The sequence below is a fragment of the Carassius auratus genome, chromosome 47 (assembly GCF_003368295.1).
Source record: "Carassius auratus strain Wakin chromosome 47, ASM336829v1, whole genome shotgun sequence".
NCBI lineage: Eukaryota > Metazoa > Chordata > Actinopteri > Cypriniformes > Cyprinidae > Carassius > Carassius auratus.
The window spans coordinates 5,997,633-6,015,630 of NC_039289.1; the positions used below are offsets into that span (position 1 = coordinate 5,997,633).

Below are 17,998 nucleotides of genomic sequence, written 5' to 3' on the forward strand. Positions count from 1 at the left end.
CTGTTTGCTTTGCTTCTATGGACTTTTATGAAACGCCAGTCTGTCTTGTACAGGTGCAATCTTCATATACCTAGTTCTCAACCAAGTGGGTCGTGACCCAAAAAAGGGGCACAGATCTGTTCTGAAAGGATTAACAGGTAAACAATGCCAAATGCGAGTAATTGTTTCGAGTTTTATAAGGGATTGGGAATCTCGTTGACGTAAAGGCCGCATGCTCTACAGTATATTGGTGCAAATTTATGTTTGGACAGATTGCATGGTTTGCCCTCATCTTCAGAAACTATAAAGAGATGTACACAACGAGAAAGAAAGTAAGATCTAGGCTACTTCAAATATTTGCTCAACAAGATAAACATGAATTCTGGCATCTAATAGTTTCAGTCAGATTGATATTACTGGCATCAGATGATCCAGATGTTCAAGTCCTATGTGAACGTGACCTAAAACAAACCTAATCAGGATCTATATACTTTGTATAACTTCTATTGAAATTCCATGTTTTTTATATCCGTGTTTGCTTGGTTTTAGTATCAAGACATTGCACTTAATATAATAGTTTATCTGCCTGAATATGCATGATTCAGTTATGTTGTTTTACAGGTGAGAAGATGTCGGAAGACGCAGTGCGTCAGACACGTAGTCAGAAGCGGGCGCTGGAGCGAGATGCCCCTGCTCCGGAGGCCGACTTGAAGAGGGTCAAGCTGGAGAGAGGAGAGCTGGGAGCTGTAGATGGATTGAAAACCAAAAGCGAGCAGGCCAACAAGGTGGCTAACATCCTGCGGGCCGGGGAGGTGAAGGCCACCATCAAGGTGGAGGTGCAGACCAGCGACGAGCCCGTGGACATGAGCACATCTAAGAGGTAGGTCACAAGCCGAACATGAATGCATTTTTTTTTTTTTTTTTTTTTTTTTCAAGCCTCCTGAATGTGTGTTAAGTGAAATGACACAACTGTTGATCTTTGATAGTGTTGACCTTTGAACTGGAGAATTAGTGTGATCTTGGTCTTGCCGTTTTGCTTTTATGTTTGTGTGAGACTTAACCTCATGCTGCTCCACTGAGACTTTGTGCTAGTAGCTCTGAATATAAAGCATCTGCTAAATGCAAAGTCAACAAGGTATCAAGTAGATGCAAAGGAGAAGAACCTGGGCTCACTGTGGTGCTTTTGCTTTGCGGGTTTTAAAAATTAAGGTCTCATTTAATTACCATGTGTATGATTTTTACTCTAGTTTAACTTAAATTCAATGATTTTGATTAACAGCACTACAAAATAAAATATGATGTATAAAATCAGAAACCTTGCCGAAACCAATGCATGTATACTAACTTTCTGACTTGATTTTTCGATGAAGTTTAGTGATGTGCAGATAAAGGACAAAGTGTATAAATGACAATATCAGCATCCTCAAAAATATTAATATTGTAACATTTTCCAGTAAGGTTCAATTAAATAGCATTAATTCATTCACTTTGACACAAATATCATTAAAATTTAAAATAACCGTTTTCTATTTGGGTATATTTTAAAACATGATTTATTTGATTGCAAAGCTGAATTTTCAGCATCATCACTCCAGTCTTCAGTGTCACATGAAATCATTCTACTATGCTGATTTGCTGCTCAAGAAACATTTCTTTTATTATCAGTTTTGAAAATTCAAAAGAATACCGTGTTTATTTAAAATTTAAATCTCTTGTAGCACTGCAAAAGTCTTTACTACAACTTTTGATCAGTGTATTGCATACATAATGAATAAAAGTGTAATAATAATGAAAAATAATAATAATTTACAGGCCTTAAGCTTTTGAACAGTAGCATATCCACCTTTTTCTTCAATGCGGGAGTAAGCCTATGGGCAAGACTCCCGGTTCATTAGCCACTATAAGGGAATAACGAGAAGAATAACTGGTAAAACTGTTTGCATTATAAACCAGTGAGTTACACGTATATTACATGTGTATATATGTATGTGTGTGTAATAATTATATATTGTTTAATTAGTGTTGATTCATAATGGATGAATTAATAATTTATAATAAATAATTAAGAAATGTACACAATTTTAATTTATTATTGTATACGGCTGGTTAAAAATTTTAATTTTTAATTAATTTTAATCAGTTCTCATTTTTATGAAACCATATCTATTTATTAATCTCAAGAATTGATTAGTCTAGGCCAGGGGGGTGCCCAACCCTGCTCCTGGCGATCGACTATCCTGCAAAGTTTAGCTCCAATCCTAATCAAACACACCTGAAGCAACTAATTAAGGTCTTCAGGCTCACTTAAAAATTAAAGGCAGGTGTGTTTGATTAGGGTTGGAGCCAAACTTTGCAGGACAGTCGATCGGCAGGAGCAGGGTTGGGCACCCCTGGTCAAGGCTGTTAGATAATGAACGGAACATTGTAGTGCGCCTCCCATCCAATAAATTTGCTATAAGCTTTGTGATTTGTTACTTTTGATATGAAAATTCTGTTCATTTTATTACAAAATTCAAATATTAAATGCCATTTTGCCGCTGTTTAATGTGGATTAACATCTAACATCACATTTACCACAGAAAAAACATATTCGGTGACCATGGATTCATTAGTCGGCTAAAAAATTAACTCTAAAGGGGAGCATTTTGATAAATATGCACCACATAACACATTCATAATTTTTACTGTTCTTTAATATTAAATCAAGTTTTAGCAAGTTTTTGACAACCACCATTTAAAAGTTAAAGTTAGTATTATAACTTTAATATAACAAAAACAGTAATATTTGTTTGTCAATGTTTGTATACAAATCAGATAATTTCAACCTGCCATTTTATTGACTATCAAGTATATTTTACAGTATTAAGCCTCGTACACACTACGCAAGACAGTTTTGTGCTTGAGTACAAAGTCGTGTTTTACTGTGATGTAAGCAGCTCCAGAATCGTGAACAAAATCACTAATCTCATTGGTTGGTTAGTTTTTATCGCAGTGTGACAAACCAAAAAAATGTTTTTTAAAAAATGCCAATTTTTACGCTTCGCATTTTACGCGTCGGTGTAAACACTCACATTAGCACCCTTTATTTAGTCATGAGGCATTAACCATTGGTGATATTCGCCCCAAAGTGTTTTTTTTTAAGAAGATTTTCCATGTACCTGATATATATCCAAAATGATTGATACTGAATCCAATCTAATTGAAATCGTAATCGAATCGAATCAAATTAATGGATAATCGACTCTAATTGTAAAATTTGTCAAAACCCAGCCCTACGAGTATACATAGAAAATAACGTTAATGTTAAATTATACTGTACTATAAATTGTTAGTTGATATTATCATGATTACAAATGGACCTTTTTGCTTTATTTTTCAATTTCTATCCATTCTTCACTATTGCCTCAATAATAGGTTTTACGTACTTTTTAATACAACTTCCCATGGCATTTGTATTTGGGTTGCTCAGGCCTGATCTGTACTTAGTTGTTTATAGTCAGGTTGCTGTGTAGTTGCTGGGTGTTCTGGGTTGTCACTAGGTGGTTGCTAGTCGAATGATTCTTTTAATTTGATGGTTCTTTTAAATTGATCTTGAAATACTAAGTGTTCCAGATGGTGGTTATCTAACATGATCCTTAGTCTCCAAATGTTTGTTTGAATGTTGAACTTATTGCATGAAAAAACTGAAGGTGATTCCTGTTTGTTTGTGAATGCATGCTTAATGTACAAGACCAACAGAAGTGGTGATGAACCAGAGTGGAGCTCATGATAAAGAACAAAGGAGGTGGCCTGATGCCATGCGGGATGGGGGAGGGGCAGAAAGTTGAGTTGAAAGATGTCACACTCCACAAACACGACCATCGTTCGCTGAACTTTCTCCAAAGGCCAAACTCAGATATGTGCTGGCTCAGCATGTCTGTCTCACCTCGGGTGGCACTCTGTCCTGCTTAAAAAAAAAAAAGGAGAAAGAAGTCCAAAGCATTTTCTGTCGCACCTGAACCCTGCCTGACTTTGCAAAAGGAGGCCTATGTCACAAACTGGTTTGAGCCGGCCGTTGCCATGGTTTCCACATTGGCAGGAACAGTTAAAGAAAAGGGAGGGTGTGAGTCATGTGACCAGAGGGAAATTCTTGCATCATGTGATCTTGTTGGTGCTGGTTAATACGCAGGAAATGATATGAAGTCAATTCTGGTTGTGCACGTCATGGGAGCCTGCATTTAGCTGTTAGTGATTCCTGTAAACTTGGGCGTATTGTGTGTTGACGGATGCTTTTAATTGGTCGGTTTGCTTTTAAAGGAAATTCAAGTGTTGTCCAGGGATGAGTGTTGTTTCTTTCTTCCCATTTACTTGAATGGGCCGTGCTTTCAGAGCACTCATCTCATCTGCTGATTGAAGGAAAGGGTACCATGCTTGTTGCCGTACTTGTTGGGGAATGAGTGATACTGTGAGTTTGTTTGTGTGTACTGTTCATTTATGACGCAATCAGAATTATGCTTTTAGTTTAGTGGGTGAAAGCTTCAATCATATCTAGTGACCAGAATGACTTGGAGACATGGGAATAAACTTTTTAGACTCAGAAAACCCTAGCAATGCCCTAACAACAATCTAGAACAACCTCACGGCAATGCAAAAAGGACTTATTTTGAGCACCCTAGCATCGTGTCAGTTAGCAAAAATATGAGTGTTTGATTTTTTTTGAGTGATGTTACTTCTGGAGATAATCTGAATTGCCACTAACTAACAACTAGTTTGACCAACAAGCAGGTAACAAAGGGTGATCAGTCTTACTTTTAACATTCAAGTTAGACCAGTTATGACCAGCCTTGAAGGAAATAAATGAGATGGCTAACATTTTAAGACCCAGATTGTCTTGTAGACATGGAAATAAACTCTTTTAGACTTAGCCAAGAGTACATCCAGTCAAAAAAACCCTAAGAAGACATCGTAGCAACCAAACTTCAATGCATTAACAACTGTTTTGAGCCCCTTAACATCATGTCAGAGAGCAAACACGGGACTTTGTAACTTTTTGTCTGATGTTTCTTCTTGTGACAATAAACAGAAGCTGAATTACCATTTCTAACTTATCAAAGAAGTTCAGCTATATCTATGAAGCAGAGTGACTTGGGACAAAAATCTTTAGACTTGGACCATATTTATCTACTCAGAAAATCATAGAAACCAACTAGTAATGCCCTTACAACAACTTAGAACAACACAACAATGTCATGTCAGCGGGCAAACACTCGAGTGTGCGTCTTTTTGTCTGCTACTACTTCTCAAGGCAATCTGAACTATAATTTTTAACTAGACGGGATAAAAAGCACAAAATATATTTTGGTATGAATGAACTTTATCCATATCTAGTAACCAAAATGAAAATGTAATAAACTCTAGACCAGTAGGCATCCACTCAAACACCATAGCAAAACATTTACAACCTTGTTGTTGTGTCAGTGGGCGAACACAACTTGCATCGCCATTTAGCTGCTATAGTTGCTCCCAAGAAGCTAATTTCACTATTGACAAGTGTGTTATTGTAATATTGCATGCATGACCCTTAGCCTATAAGATCACTAGATTTCCCAGTGGACCCACCAGCGGTCAGAGTAGAAGCATTAAAGAGGGTTTCTTTGTTGATATGCGAGCAACCCCATCTGCAGTGAAAGTTGAGGATGGAGGACACACAATAACCTGGCCACTAGCCGTCCCATCCCCCTCCTCAGCCATCCCTCAGGAAGGGTACAGCACTACAGTCCTTTAGAGATCCAACGTGATGCCGCTCTCATGTGTCTGTTGCTGATTTGCATTTGCAGCGGCTTATGGATCTAATCTGACCGTAAAAATGTGGCGTTTTCTTGTTCTGAGACCTTCTGACACTACTTGTGGCGCTTCCTTGAAGAGCAGCTCCTTGAAGTGTTTGATTACAAAATATGCAAACAGAGGTCTTAGGACGTCCTCTAGTGGGCAGTGCAGAATTAGGAGAGGAGCAGTGGGCCATTAAGATACTGTATAAACTATAAACGGCATGCTGCTTTTTAAATATTAGTTTGCTATGTAAGCGTATATACTACTGCAAATGTTGAACCGTACAAACCATTTCGATCAGTAGTACAATACGTTGGCTCATTTTTAAATCAGCCTGTTGTGTCCAGTAGGTGTCTTGGAGAATTCAATCCAAATAAAATAATGAATAAAGAAAAAATTATGATGATGTTAATAAACAATATAAAAACAATTTATGATTATCATTAAAAAATGTATTAGAATTATTATAAAAACATGAAACCTTTAGTACGAACCTAAAATTATACAAAAATACAAATAATAAAGGGAAAAAATATTAAATAGTAACAACAACAACAATAACAATAATAATAATAATAAATATATTTATGCTTATAAAATAGGTTTTTCATTTTTGATAGTGTTGTGTAAAAAAAAATCAGAAGTAAAAAAAAAAAACTTAAATCAGAATATAGATTAATTATTACGCAAATTTTATTTTATTTTTTTGCAGTTTTTGTGTGAAACCCCTTGGTAATATGTTCAAATAATAAGTTGAGATTGTTAACATTTAAAGTACCCAGTGCACTGTGATTTATGTACTTATTTTAGCAGATTATCTACCTAGTTTGTCATCTGGGTATTTCACTTATACAGAACAATTCCCATACTGTACATATTATATACTGCGAAAGTAATACGAGTAATATGCATTTAAAGAAACTGTGTATCTTAAAGTGTGACACAATCAATGTTTTCAGCCTTTTCTCAGGTTTTCTTTGATCTGTCTCTCTCAGTGACATAAAGAAAGAGCGACCTCCGACTCCAGATGATGTCATTGTTCTGTCAGACAATGAGCCTTCTAGTCCTTGTATGAATGGGGTCAGCCACAGTTTTAAGAAGACGGATACTGAGATGCTGATGGTAATGTGACTTCTCAAGACGTTTATTTATAGATCATTTGCACTTGATGTATAGTATGTTACGTTCATCAAATGTCCCGTTCACATGCTAACGTGACTCTTCTTGTCCATGTCACGTGCAGAAAAGCAGCCCGGCTGAACGGGAGCGCATCATCAAACAGCTGCAGGAAGAACTGCGTCTACAGGAGGTCAAACTCGTCCTGCTGAAGAAACTTCGACAGAGTCAGACCCAAAAAGATGTTGTGCAAAAGGTAAAAAAAGTAACAGTTGGGTTGTTGGATGCAACAAAGAGCTTGAGGTTCAAACTGACCTGGTGTTGACCCCTTCTGTTTTGCAGGCGAACAATTCTGTGGCAGCTCCGCCACCTCTCGTCAGGGGCAGCATCTCCGCTAAAGGACCCCTACAGGTCAGTGTTAATATGTCAGACTACACGAAACATTTCAAACGGTAGGACACTACAGTGACACGAACTCACTATAGTGCATGTGCATTTAAATCAGCATGTGTCCAGTACTATATCATTATTAGAGATAATATACACAATACGGTTAGAATAAAAATGATGCTAATAATAGTAAACAAAAATGAATGCTTAAATTTTTATTGTTGTTATATAGACCGACAGATAAATAGATAACAAGCAAAATTTGATTTTTAATAATGAAATTGTTTAGCATTAAGATTTATAAATGCTCTTGAAGTTCAGTACTGTTCATGCTTAGTTCATGTTAACTAAAGTAGTAAACTGATGTTAACTAATGAACTTATAATAGTGTTACCTAATAATATTAATATTCAATGTCAGTGCTGTCCAGGGTATTGCATGCTCCTGCAAGGGTCTCGATGTATTTAAATAGAATTGCTCTTTGCAATCCAACTTTTAAAAACACATGTTGTTTTCAGATCTCCAACCGAATCTCAGGGACAGTCATCCCTCCTCCCCTGGTTCGAGGTGGAACGCAGGTCTCCAAGCACGGCTCCCATAATACCGTAGTCATGCCACCTTTAGTCAGAGGCTCACAGGTATGTACTGTTAGAGCTTGATTACACCTAAAAACATTTTGATTTTGAAATGAATCTTTTTCTCACTTACCTTTGTGTGGTATAGCCCATCACCGTGACCCCGCAGCAGATTGCGACCCTACGGCAGCAGCAACACTCGGGTTCTGGTCCTCCTCCTCTGCTGCTGGGCACGCGCACCTCCGTACCCACCGTACAGGTGCAGGGCCAGAGGATCATTCAGCAGGGCCTGATCCGTGTGGCCAATGCAAACGTCCTGGTCTCACAGGTCATTTGCTTGATATATATCATGTTATTATGTATAAAAAAATGATTACATTAATAGAAGTAGATGCAGGAAATTATTTTTATTATTTAGTATTTAGAATGCTCAATGTTTAAAAATAATATTATAGCAGTTAGTAAATTATATTTTTAAACATAAATACTTTATATTATATAGGTGTATTAACAGATTATTTTTTATAGACTTAAAGGTACAGGTTGTAGGACCTGCCACTAGAGGGCGCACTATTAAAATAATAACAATGGCGTGGGTTGACTCGCGTTTTGGATATTTTACTGCAAATATCTTACAAATTGTACCTTTAAAGCTACTATAACTTATTGTTTAATGTTATAAGTAAACAAATGCGTATTAAAATGTTTAGTTTTATACATTATCGTAATTTTTTTACATTTTGTTAAAAATTATATTTATATTATTAAAAACGATTAACTACTATAGGTCATACTTTTTTTATTTTAAGGTCTAATTCTCACTATTAATTAACGATTAACTGACTTTTGCCTCAATTAACTCCTAATTTGCTGCTAATTATTAGTTTATAAGGTAGTTGTTAAGTTTAGGATATTGAGTAGGATTATAGATGTCATGCATTATATGTTCTTTATAAGCACTAATAAACAGCCAATATGTTTATAATAGGCAACTAGTTATTAGTGAGAATTGGACCCTATACTAAAGTGTTACCCTACTATATAAGGTTTTTATTACATTTTTGCTATTTTAGAATTAAAAATAGTATTAATTTGTTAGTTATACAGTTTATAATATTATAACATTTTTAGTATGACCTTTTCTTATAATACTGTGTAAGGTGTGAATTGGACGATCTTAATTAAATTGTCAACCCTGTTACCATCATAAGTATCAATTATAAAAATTCAGTTGTATTTGACTCCTCAAAACCCATCAAATGACAAACTCTTCTCTTTTTATCACTATTTGTCAACCCCATTACCATCATGATCATATTAACTATATTAACCAAACTATAATATTGTAAACATGTAGCATTAAAGGCATAGACATTTATAATATTTTTATCATATTCTTATAAACTTATTATATATGAATTTATATTGTATAGGTGTAGTATTTTTATATGTAGATGTATAAATTGTTTTATTGTACATTATATAATATTTTTATTGTAATTAAAATTACCATTGTAAGCATATAAACATATACAAGTAAGTTTGCAAAGTAAGCAATGAATGAAGGGTTTTATGAAATAAAAAAATGCTTGTAATATGAAAGATATATTGCATATAATCAAATTTGACTGCGTTTATAAACTGGTATATAGAAGCGGTTATGAACTTGCATCATGTTTTCCCATGTCCAGGCCTCCTCAACCAGTTTGAAGAGCTCTCAGTCCGGTCTGGGGAGCAGCACCTCTATCAACGCCAACGAGTCTCCTGCCAGCCGGCAGGCCGCCGCCAAGCTTGCGTTACGGAAACAGCTGGAGAAAACCCTCCTTGAGATTCCACCACCTAAGCCTCCAACACCGGAGCTCAATTTCCTGCCCTCAGCAGCTAATAATGAGTTTATCTACCTGGTTGGGTTGGAAATGGTGGTCCAGAACCTGCTAGATACTCTTGCTAAAAGTAGGTACACCCGATCCTATTAGGGCACATTTACCAAATATAACACTTCACCATGCTAACGTCACTTGCTTTCTTTCCAGGTAAGCAGCCACAGACAGAGTCTGCATCCACCCCGGCACCCAAGGAGCCCTTCACTTGCTCCCAGTGCCAGACGGACTTCACCTCTCGCTGGAGGCAGGAGAAGAGCAGTGGCTCTGTCCTGTGTGAGCAGTGCATGAGCTCCAACCAGAAGAAGGCCCTGAAGGCTGAGCACACCAGCCGCCTGAAGGCAGCCTTCGTCAAAGCCCTGCAGCAAGAGCAAGAGATCGAGCAGCGCATCCTGCAGCAGGCCGCCTCGCCCGTCTCCAAGACCACCACCACCTCATCTTCTTCCTCCTCATCCTCGCCGGTGATTAAATCTGATCACGTGCTGGTGTCACCGCAGTACAAGCAGGTGAGCACGTCGCTGTCCCAGCAGACCAACAGGGGGGCGTCAATCGGTCGATACCACACCACCACCATCAAGCAGGTAATAAACACTGCTATCTAAGCTGGTATGTGTCCCATATAAGGTGTTTTCTGATTTAAGCGTGTTTTTCTCCTCAGACTCCAGGCCAGCTGTCCCGCAGTGTACAGCAGGCGCTGAGTGCAGGCGCACGCGGGGTGAGCCACAGCTTCTCCACGTCCTCCCAGCTCCAGAATGCCGTCACAGCTGCCTCGCTGGTCAGCAGGACAGGTAAGCACGCCATGAGAGCAGGGGAAAAGGGCAGCGGCAACCCAACCACCAATACCTGGAGGAAACAGAACAGCGGCACTGCAGGTAGATGATGCCTACTTAAAAAAAAATAAAAAACAATTCTGCCCCTTCCTGTCTCCTTTTTTCATGTACCCTTTTTTATATATATTGAGCTGATTGACTTGCAGAGGGCAAATCTGCAAAAAAGTGCTCCTGTTACATGTGTAACACTTTTTTCTAAACATCAACAAAAATTTCATTTATGTATAAAAGTTAGTTGAGACCGCGTTTGATATGTTCCAGCTTGGGTTTCCCAGTTTTCCAGAAAAAGTATGGGGGGAGAAAAATCAACTGTTTGTTAAAATGCAACTGTTAATTATTGAAAGTTCTATACCTTTTAACAATATGAATATATTATTAGGTGTGAAAGAATTGGATAATCTTAAATTACCAACCCTGTTACTATTATAACTATTGATTATAAAAATGATGTACCATCATGGACAAGTAAACTAAATACAACAAACTACATGCAATACAACTGCAACTAACTAAATACAAATACTGTCTTTTTTAATACTTCTAACTATCATACATTATGTGTTTCAGAAGTGTCAGTCTTAAATTGTTAACCCTGTTACCATCATTGATTATTACAATTTGGTACCATTTAATTAATTAAAAACCATCATATCATCCTTTCCACTGTTCTTGAACAAATTAAAACCTCTCTTCTTTTTATCACAAATCTTCAACCCTGTTACCAATCATAACGATCACTAATTAAAGTTCTATACAATTAATCAGAGTGAATTGATCAAAAACTCTTATGACGTCATCTTTTCAACTCTACATGGGCAAGACTCTGCTTTTAATCAGTTCATCTTAAATTGATTATTAGATAATTATTAGATGTGTAAGAAGCGGACAATCCTAAACGGTCCACCCTGTTGCCATTATAACCATTAGTTATCTAAATTCATAAATGTATTTCTACTTTTCAAGGATGAGTAAATATTTATTTCCTGGTAATTAATCTTGTGTTATTTAGGCATGTCAGAAGCAGAAAATGTTACATTTCTCATCCCTGTTATCACAATTTTGTCATAGTAAACAACTATTATTTAAATGGGTATGTGTAAAAAAAATAATAATAATTGTCATCATTAATAAAAAAAAAAAAAAAAAACTTTTAATGTCATGACCGTTGCAAGAAAGATAGTTAATTGCTATCAACCCTGTTAGCATGTCTTTGTTTTTAAAGACATGGCTAATTTAGCTTGAAATGCAGGTCATTAAAACTCTTCAAATGTTCTTTGTTCAGACAAATCTTATAGAAATTTACATAGTCATCCCTTCAAAATCATTAACCCCTACATATTCTCCCCCAACAGGTGTCACCATGGCTTATGTCAACCCCAGTCTATCTGTGCACAGGACGACGTCTCCGGTGGACCGTCAGCGAGAGTACCTCTTGGACATGATCCCTTCCCGCTCCATTTCCCAAACGGCAAACACATGGAAATAGTGCCCTAAATAAAATAAAAAAATCCTGAAAATGTCTCAATTATAATCCTGTTTTTTTGGACATGGGGTCGGTTATCCGTATCAGACAACCAGCCATTAAGCAATAATAAAAATTAAAAATTATATATTTTCTTTCTCATTTGTTCCAAGACCCTTAAGGTAAGACCCCACAAGCCAACAGGTGTCCTAAAGGAGAACTGTACCGGGATCAGCGTTCAAGGAGACGCAAGGACCTTTTCTACAGGCCTTTGTCTCGATCTACTGAATCCCTCCATTACCCGACAAGCTTTAGTGATCTAATACACGTCACCCACAACTCCCAATTCTCTGCCCTCCAGGTGGAGTAATTGCTCCATTATGTGAAACTAAAGCCTCTGTTAAACGTTCTTAGAGCCTCATGGACACTTTTTCCACAGAAAGTGGAGAACACGGGGATAAAGAGTTCCTGCGTGACCCCAGGGATTGTTTAATGACCTTTTTGTGGACCATCTACATGCTATGAGACCACTTCAGCTGCGTTTTCCGATCCACCGCGTCTCTTGAACAGATATGGGGAGTGTATGTTTGTGTATTTGATGTCATTGCATTGCTTTTGTTTAGTTTTTTAGCTTCACTGTTGAATCACTCTTCTCTTTCCAAATGGCCTTTTTATAAAGGCTACAAGTTTAAGGAATTGTTATGCTGTTGAGGTGGTTATACATCTGCTGGTGTAGTGTTTATTTTTAAATACTTTGGGTTGTTTCTTTTTTTTTTTTTTTTTGTAAGCTTATAAAAGACATTAATTGTGTATCAGGGATGGTTACAGAGATGGACGTAACTAACAAAAAGCAGCAGCCGTAACAGGACTACTTCTAGACTTTCATGTTTGAGCGATGTCTTTATCAGAGGAGCCTGACGGTAGCTTTTTTTCTTTTCTTTTCTTTTTTTACAGGAACAATTGATATATTATGTTGAGCTTTTAAGTTACCATTGTGATGTGCTCCCCGTTAGGCTTTCTTCTAACAGCATCTAGGTAATATTTGGATGTTGTGTTATTTATAAATGTCACTTTAGATGAAGGATATCCTTCCCAAATAGTTTCAAAGCCTTTTGAATTTAAGATTGGACTGTATTTTATTTTATTTTATTATTTTTTTGGTCTAAGGTCTAATGCACAGTTCATTCATGTCTTGTCTACCATTTTAGATCCTGTTGGAAGTCGTGCCATTTAAGTCATGGCTTGATCTTTCCTTAAAGGAAATGTTTGGGTTGAAAGAATTATTGCTTATTGAATGTAGCACACAATCTTAGCTAAATGAAATTGAGTCATACCTGTTAGGTGGTGGTCATGTTATCTTTACCATCTCTTATTTTCCTTTCATTTGATTTGATTTGTTAGCAGTAAGCTCGCTATTTTAGCTAAACAGTTATGTATGTTATATCCAACAGCTTGGGTCCTAAGTCATCGCAGTCCAGTGAACATGTGGAGTCAGTTCGGCTTCAGTCGATTTGTTTTTCCTTTTCTTGAGATGATCTGTTCAGTGATCTTGAATGCCTGTGGAGTGTTTGGGACACGGAGACCCCTGTCTCTGGATGCTGTTCTGATTACTGCCTGCTGCTGACAACTAACACCATTCCTTTTCCCCTTGGGATGCTGCCGTAGCATCTTTTATGAATTGTAAAAAACAAAACCACAACAAAAAAACTTTTTTTTTCAACTGTTTCTGCTCTCAGTTAATAATTATAATAAAAACTAATTTTAACCGGTTTGGTCTGTTGTGTGAGTGTATTTTAAGTGTGAATGGGGTTATGATTCAAACTGAAATCTAATTGAATGTATTAAATCAACTTTCGAGTGTGTGATGGAGTGTGAGATTGCCTTTCATCAGGGTGCACAACATGTTCAGTTGATATGAATGAAAATAAGGATGCGAGGGATAAAAAGTAAATTGAGGAATAAAATAAAACGTGCAGTATTCTCACGTTGCACGAATCCTAACTGCAGTTATTTTTAAGTAGAAGGCACAATTTTTCTATTCATTTTTATATTATTGCTGCTGTAGCCACACAAATTCATAATGCTATAGAGGATTTTATATAAATGGGTTTAGAACAACAAGAGTGCATTGTCCTTTAAAATTGATCTAGTTATCAGTTTTTTTTCTTTTCTTTAAGCTTTATGAGCATATAAACAGTATAGGAAAGAATACTAAAATAAATAAAAATGCAAAATAATTTAGCCAATTTCCGTAATTTTGTATACATTTTAATCGTTACAAATAAAATTGTATTCCATTGTTCTTCAGCCACCTTGCACTGCAGATATCAATATCATCATAGGCATTGGATCGGTCAACCACTATTTTCTTATTTGAGTCATTTATTTGATAGTTTCTCCATTAATCTATTGCTGTTCTGCCTCAGAGTGTTCTCCCAAAACAATAAAACTGATCATTTTCCTCAGTCGTGACTGGAGTTCAAATATTAGGTCTGTCCAAACAGGCAAACACTCTCTGATGCGTGTATTTTGTAACACTGTGCTTCTTTGAATTTGCATACTTTGTTTTAGCTCTTGTGCTTTTAGCTCTGTCCCATCTGCAGCCACAGATGCCCTGACACCTGTTGAATAGTTGGACGTGTGGAAGAATTGTACTGGAGTAGAGTATCAATGAAGACCTGGCTTGGATCCTGAACACCAGTGTCATCCGGATAAACCAAAAACTTCCTTTGAAGATGGTTGAGTCGCATCAAGTTGGTTTCATCGTATGGCTTCAATCCAGTCACCATAGAATCACCCCTAGGCCGATATCCATTATGTGGAGGTAGCTGATGGCACTGACCATCTGATAGAACAAGTTTTTGCTTTGGTCTTCTGGGATGCAGTTTACTTAATGTATCTTCTGAAGGAGATCTTTTGTCGCAGCTTCCGTCATGATTCACTAGTCTCAAAATCACCAGTTCCCTTGGGAGAAACTTCTGGACAAAATCCTTTGGGCCCTTTACATGGTCCACAATTTTGATGGCCACGTTACAGTGGTGCTTCTGCGAGGTGGTAAGCTTGACTCGGGAAAAACTGCCTTCACCAATCTCGGCTATGAATTTGTAGCCCATGGCTTTTTAAATCTCAAAGGAGTTTACCAAGTGCACATTAATACTTTGGCTTGAGTTTAAATCACATCCTTCACCCTTGCTACCAAGTATTTCGTATCAGACATTTGAATTCTACTGCATTCTGAGAGATATCAGCATTCTAATTTATGATGTCATATTAGAATATATACAGAATGGTGTCCAGGGACAGCTGGTGGACAAGAAGAAACAGTGAGAGTCATTTAGCCCTCTGGTTTTTATTTGTACCCCATTTAATCCACATTATGCTAATATAGTATTTAGTTCATTTTAACAAGACTTGACTGATTGATGTGGAGAACCCTATAACTATTTTAGAAAAGGTGCTTGTACATTCATGGCCAAGTTTTGGCAAAGTTTGCTGCTTCAGAATTTGTAGATTATTTTTCCACATGTTTCCATGGTATGCTGAAAAACAAAGATAAACATATAAGTATTTTATTGGCAAATATATATATATAACTCCCTGGCATGCTGGATATTAGCTTCTGGGCCAAATCCTGACTGATGGCGATCCATTCTTTCCTTATTAGTTCTCGGAGTTGATCAGAATTTGTGGGCTTCTACTTGTCCACTCGCCTTCTGAGGACTGACCTCAGGTTCTCTATGGGATTGGGATCCGGGGAGTTGGTTGGGCACAGATTCAAAATTTCAATCTAATGATACAGCCACTTCTAAATCACTCTTGCTTTGTAACATGGTGTTCCATCATGTTGGAAAATGCACGGATCATCACCAAATTGCTCATGTATAGTTGGAAGAAGTCGCTCTTGGAGGACGTTTTGATACCATTCTTTATTCATGGCAGTGTTTTTGGGCAGAATTATGAGAGGGCCCACTCCCTTAGTTGAAAAGCAACCTCACACATGGATGGTCTCAGGTTGCTTCACTGTTGGTACAACACAGGACACCCAGTAGCCTTCACCTTTACCTCTACGAACTATCAATTTTCCAGATGTCCCAAACAGTCAGAAGAGAGCTTCAGTTGAGAAAATAACTTTGCACCAGTTTTCTGCTGTCCAATCTTTGTACTTCCTGCAGAAATTTCAGTCTGTCCTTTATGTTTTTCTTGGAGAGAAGTGGTTTCTTTGCTTCCTTTCTTGACACCAGGCCGTTGTCCAAAAGTCTTGGCCTCATTGTGTGTGCAGATGCTCTCACACCAACCTGCTATTCCTGAGCAAGCTCTGCACTGCTGGTTACATGATTCCGGAGGAAGAGACAGTCCTGGCAATTGCTGGACACTCCTTGACGTCCTGAAGACTTCTTCACTGCAGTCGAACCTCTCTCCTTGAAGTTCTTGTTGATCTGGTAAATGGTTCTTTCAGGTGCCATATTCTTTGTAGCAATTTCCTTGCATGTAAGGCCATTTTGATGCACAGCTATGATGGCTGCACGTGTTTCTTTGGAGGTCACCATTGCTAGCAAGAACACAATGATTGAAAGCACTTCTTCCCTCCTTTTATCCCTCCTTTTCGCTGTCTACACTGAGGATTTGAAAATCTCCCCCCTTGCAGGAGTTTTCAAAAATGTTCGGTTTCAGTGACCTGGTGCTGTGTTTGCGTGTGGACGAACGGCCAAACCACATAGAAAAAGCTGCAGTTTTGAAAATACTCACGTTCGTGTGGATAGCGCCTTCAATTGTATGTGAAAACTTATTTTTTTGTCCAGTGAATCTTTTAGCAATTATTTAAAATACATCTGATCACTCTACACGATAATCTAGAAACACTGTGAATGAACACCACAAAAGCTCATAAGCAGCAAACTTCGTTTGAAAAAAAAAAAAAAATTTTTGAAAAAAATGAAGTCCTTTAAACATTATTTTAAAATCGCCGTTTTTATTTTTCACTTTGAGGCGGGAAAGAAGCTTCTCGTGCTATTCAATTCAGTTCAATTCAAGTTTTTTTTTTTTTTTTTTTTTTTTACAGAAAATTAAAGTTTCTACGTCATATTTAACAGTGGTGACTATTTCAAGTTGATGTCCATATGGAAGAAATTTAAGGTCAAATTCTAGCAGTTAGTTAATATGTAATCAAACAGACGGTGAACACTATTAACAGCTATGATTATAAGTGAAGTTCGTTAATGATTTTAATGATGTGCAAAGAGAGACAAGCGTTAAATATTCGAGATACTTAACAATATGTCTCGGGAACACTCACTGAAACTCTGGTAATCCATTAGCCACCACCAATAGGAAGAGCAAAAATGCATTTTGTCGAGCACTGAACGTGTTATTTTGACGCCCTACTTAAAGTTCACGGCTGGCACACTAGCATGTGCACAAATGCCTCTCATTAGTTTTAGATGAACTGGAGCTCAATATATCCCTAGCATAATTGTCGTTGTGCCTGCAATGACACGATATGACCTCTAAACGGCAGTGTGGCGCTAAACTGTAGCCATTTCCATTAATCCAGGTTTTATTAGAACAATTACATTATTTAAATTAATTAAAGCATTGCTGATTGCTCATTTTAAATGTAAATACACCTATTCAAGCATATTATTAATAAGATTAAGCACTTTAAAATGTTAATACTGTTTGGTTTATATGTAAGCAGCATCACAATTTAAATGATTTAGTCTTATATTGGATTCTAATATCATTCTAAATGATCAAACCTTGAATATTAATACCTCACTGCATGAATATATGCATGATCAGTAGTATTACATGTATTATTGTACATAAATAATGTGCCAAAGCAGCACTGTGATGAATAAGCGTTTGAATTGAGATAGACATATTCACATTTTCATACTGTGGATGCTACATTTGAAAGGGATGCGGCTCGTGCTTGACTGGGCTCTCTAGCATCAGGGA

At 37.1% G+C, this 17,998-nt stretch overlaps 1 protein-coding gene and 1 pseudogene across 2 annotated transcripts in view; one reads left to right on the plus strand and one right to left on the minus strand.

Moving 5' to 3' along the window:
- Window positions 1-13,809, plus strand: part of LOC113064912 (transcriptional repressor p66-alpha-like) — a 28,591-nt gene extending 14,782 nt beyond the window's left edge. For both annotated transcript variants that reach the window (XM_026235921.1, XM_026235922.1), the window contains exons 2-11: window positions 601-859; window positions 6,783-6,909; window positions 7,031-7,159; window positions 7,246-7,314; window positions 7,812-7,931; window positions 8,017-8,196; window positions 9,560-9,821; window positions 9,902-10,329; window positions 10,407-10,620; window positions 11,931-13,809. In XM_026235921.1, coding sequence (XP_026091706.1) covers window positions 601-859; window positions 6,783-6,909; window positions 7,031-7,159; window positions 7,246-7,314; window positions 7,812-7,931; window positions 8,017-8,196; window positions 9,560-9,821; window positions 9,902-10,329; window positions 10,407-10,620; window positions 11,931-12,064 — 1,922 coding nt within the window. In that variant the 3' untranslated portion in view covers window positions 12,065-13,809. The remainder of the gene's footprint in view (window positions 1-600; window positions 860-6,782; window positions 6,910-7,030; window positions 7,160-7,245; window positions 7,315-7,811; window positions 7,932-8,016; window positions 8,197-9,559; window positions 9,822-9,901; window positions 10,330-10,406; window positions 10,621-11,930) is intronic.
- Window positions 13,810-13,962: 153 nt separating this feature from the next.
- Window positions 13,963-15,318, minus strand: LOC113064913 (testis-specific serine/threonine-protein kinase 6-like; annotated as a pseudogene).
- Window positions 15,319-17,998: the final 2,680 nt, after the last annotated feature.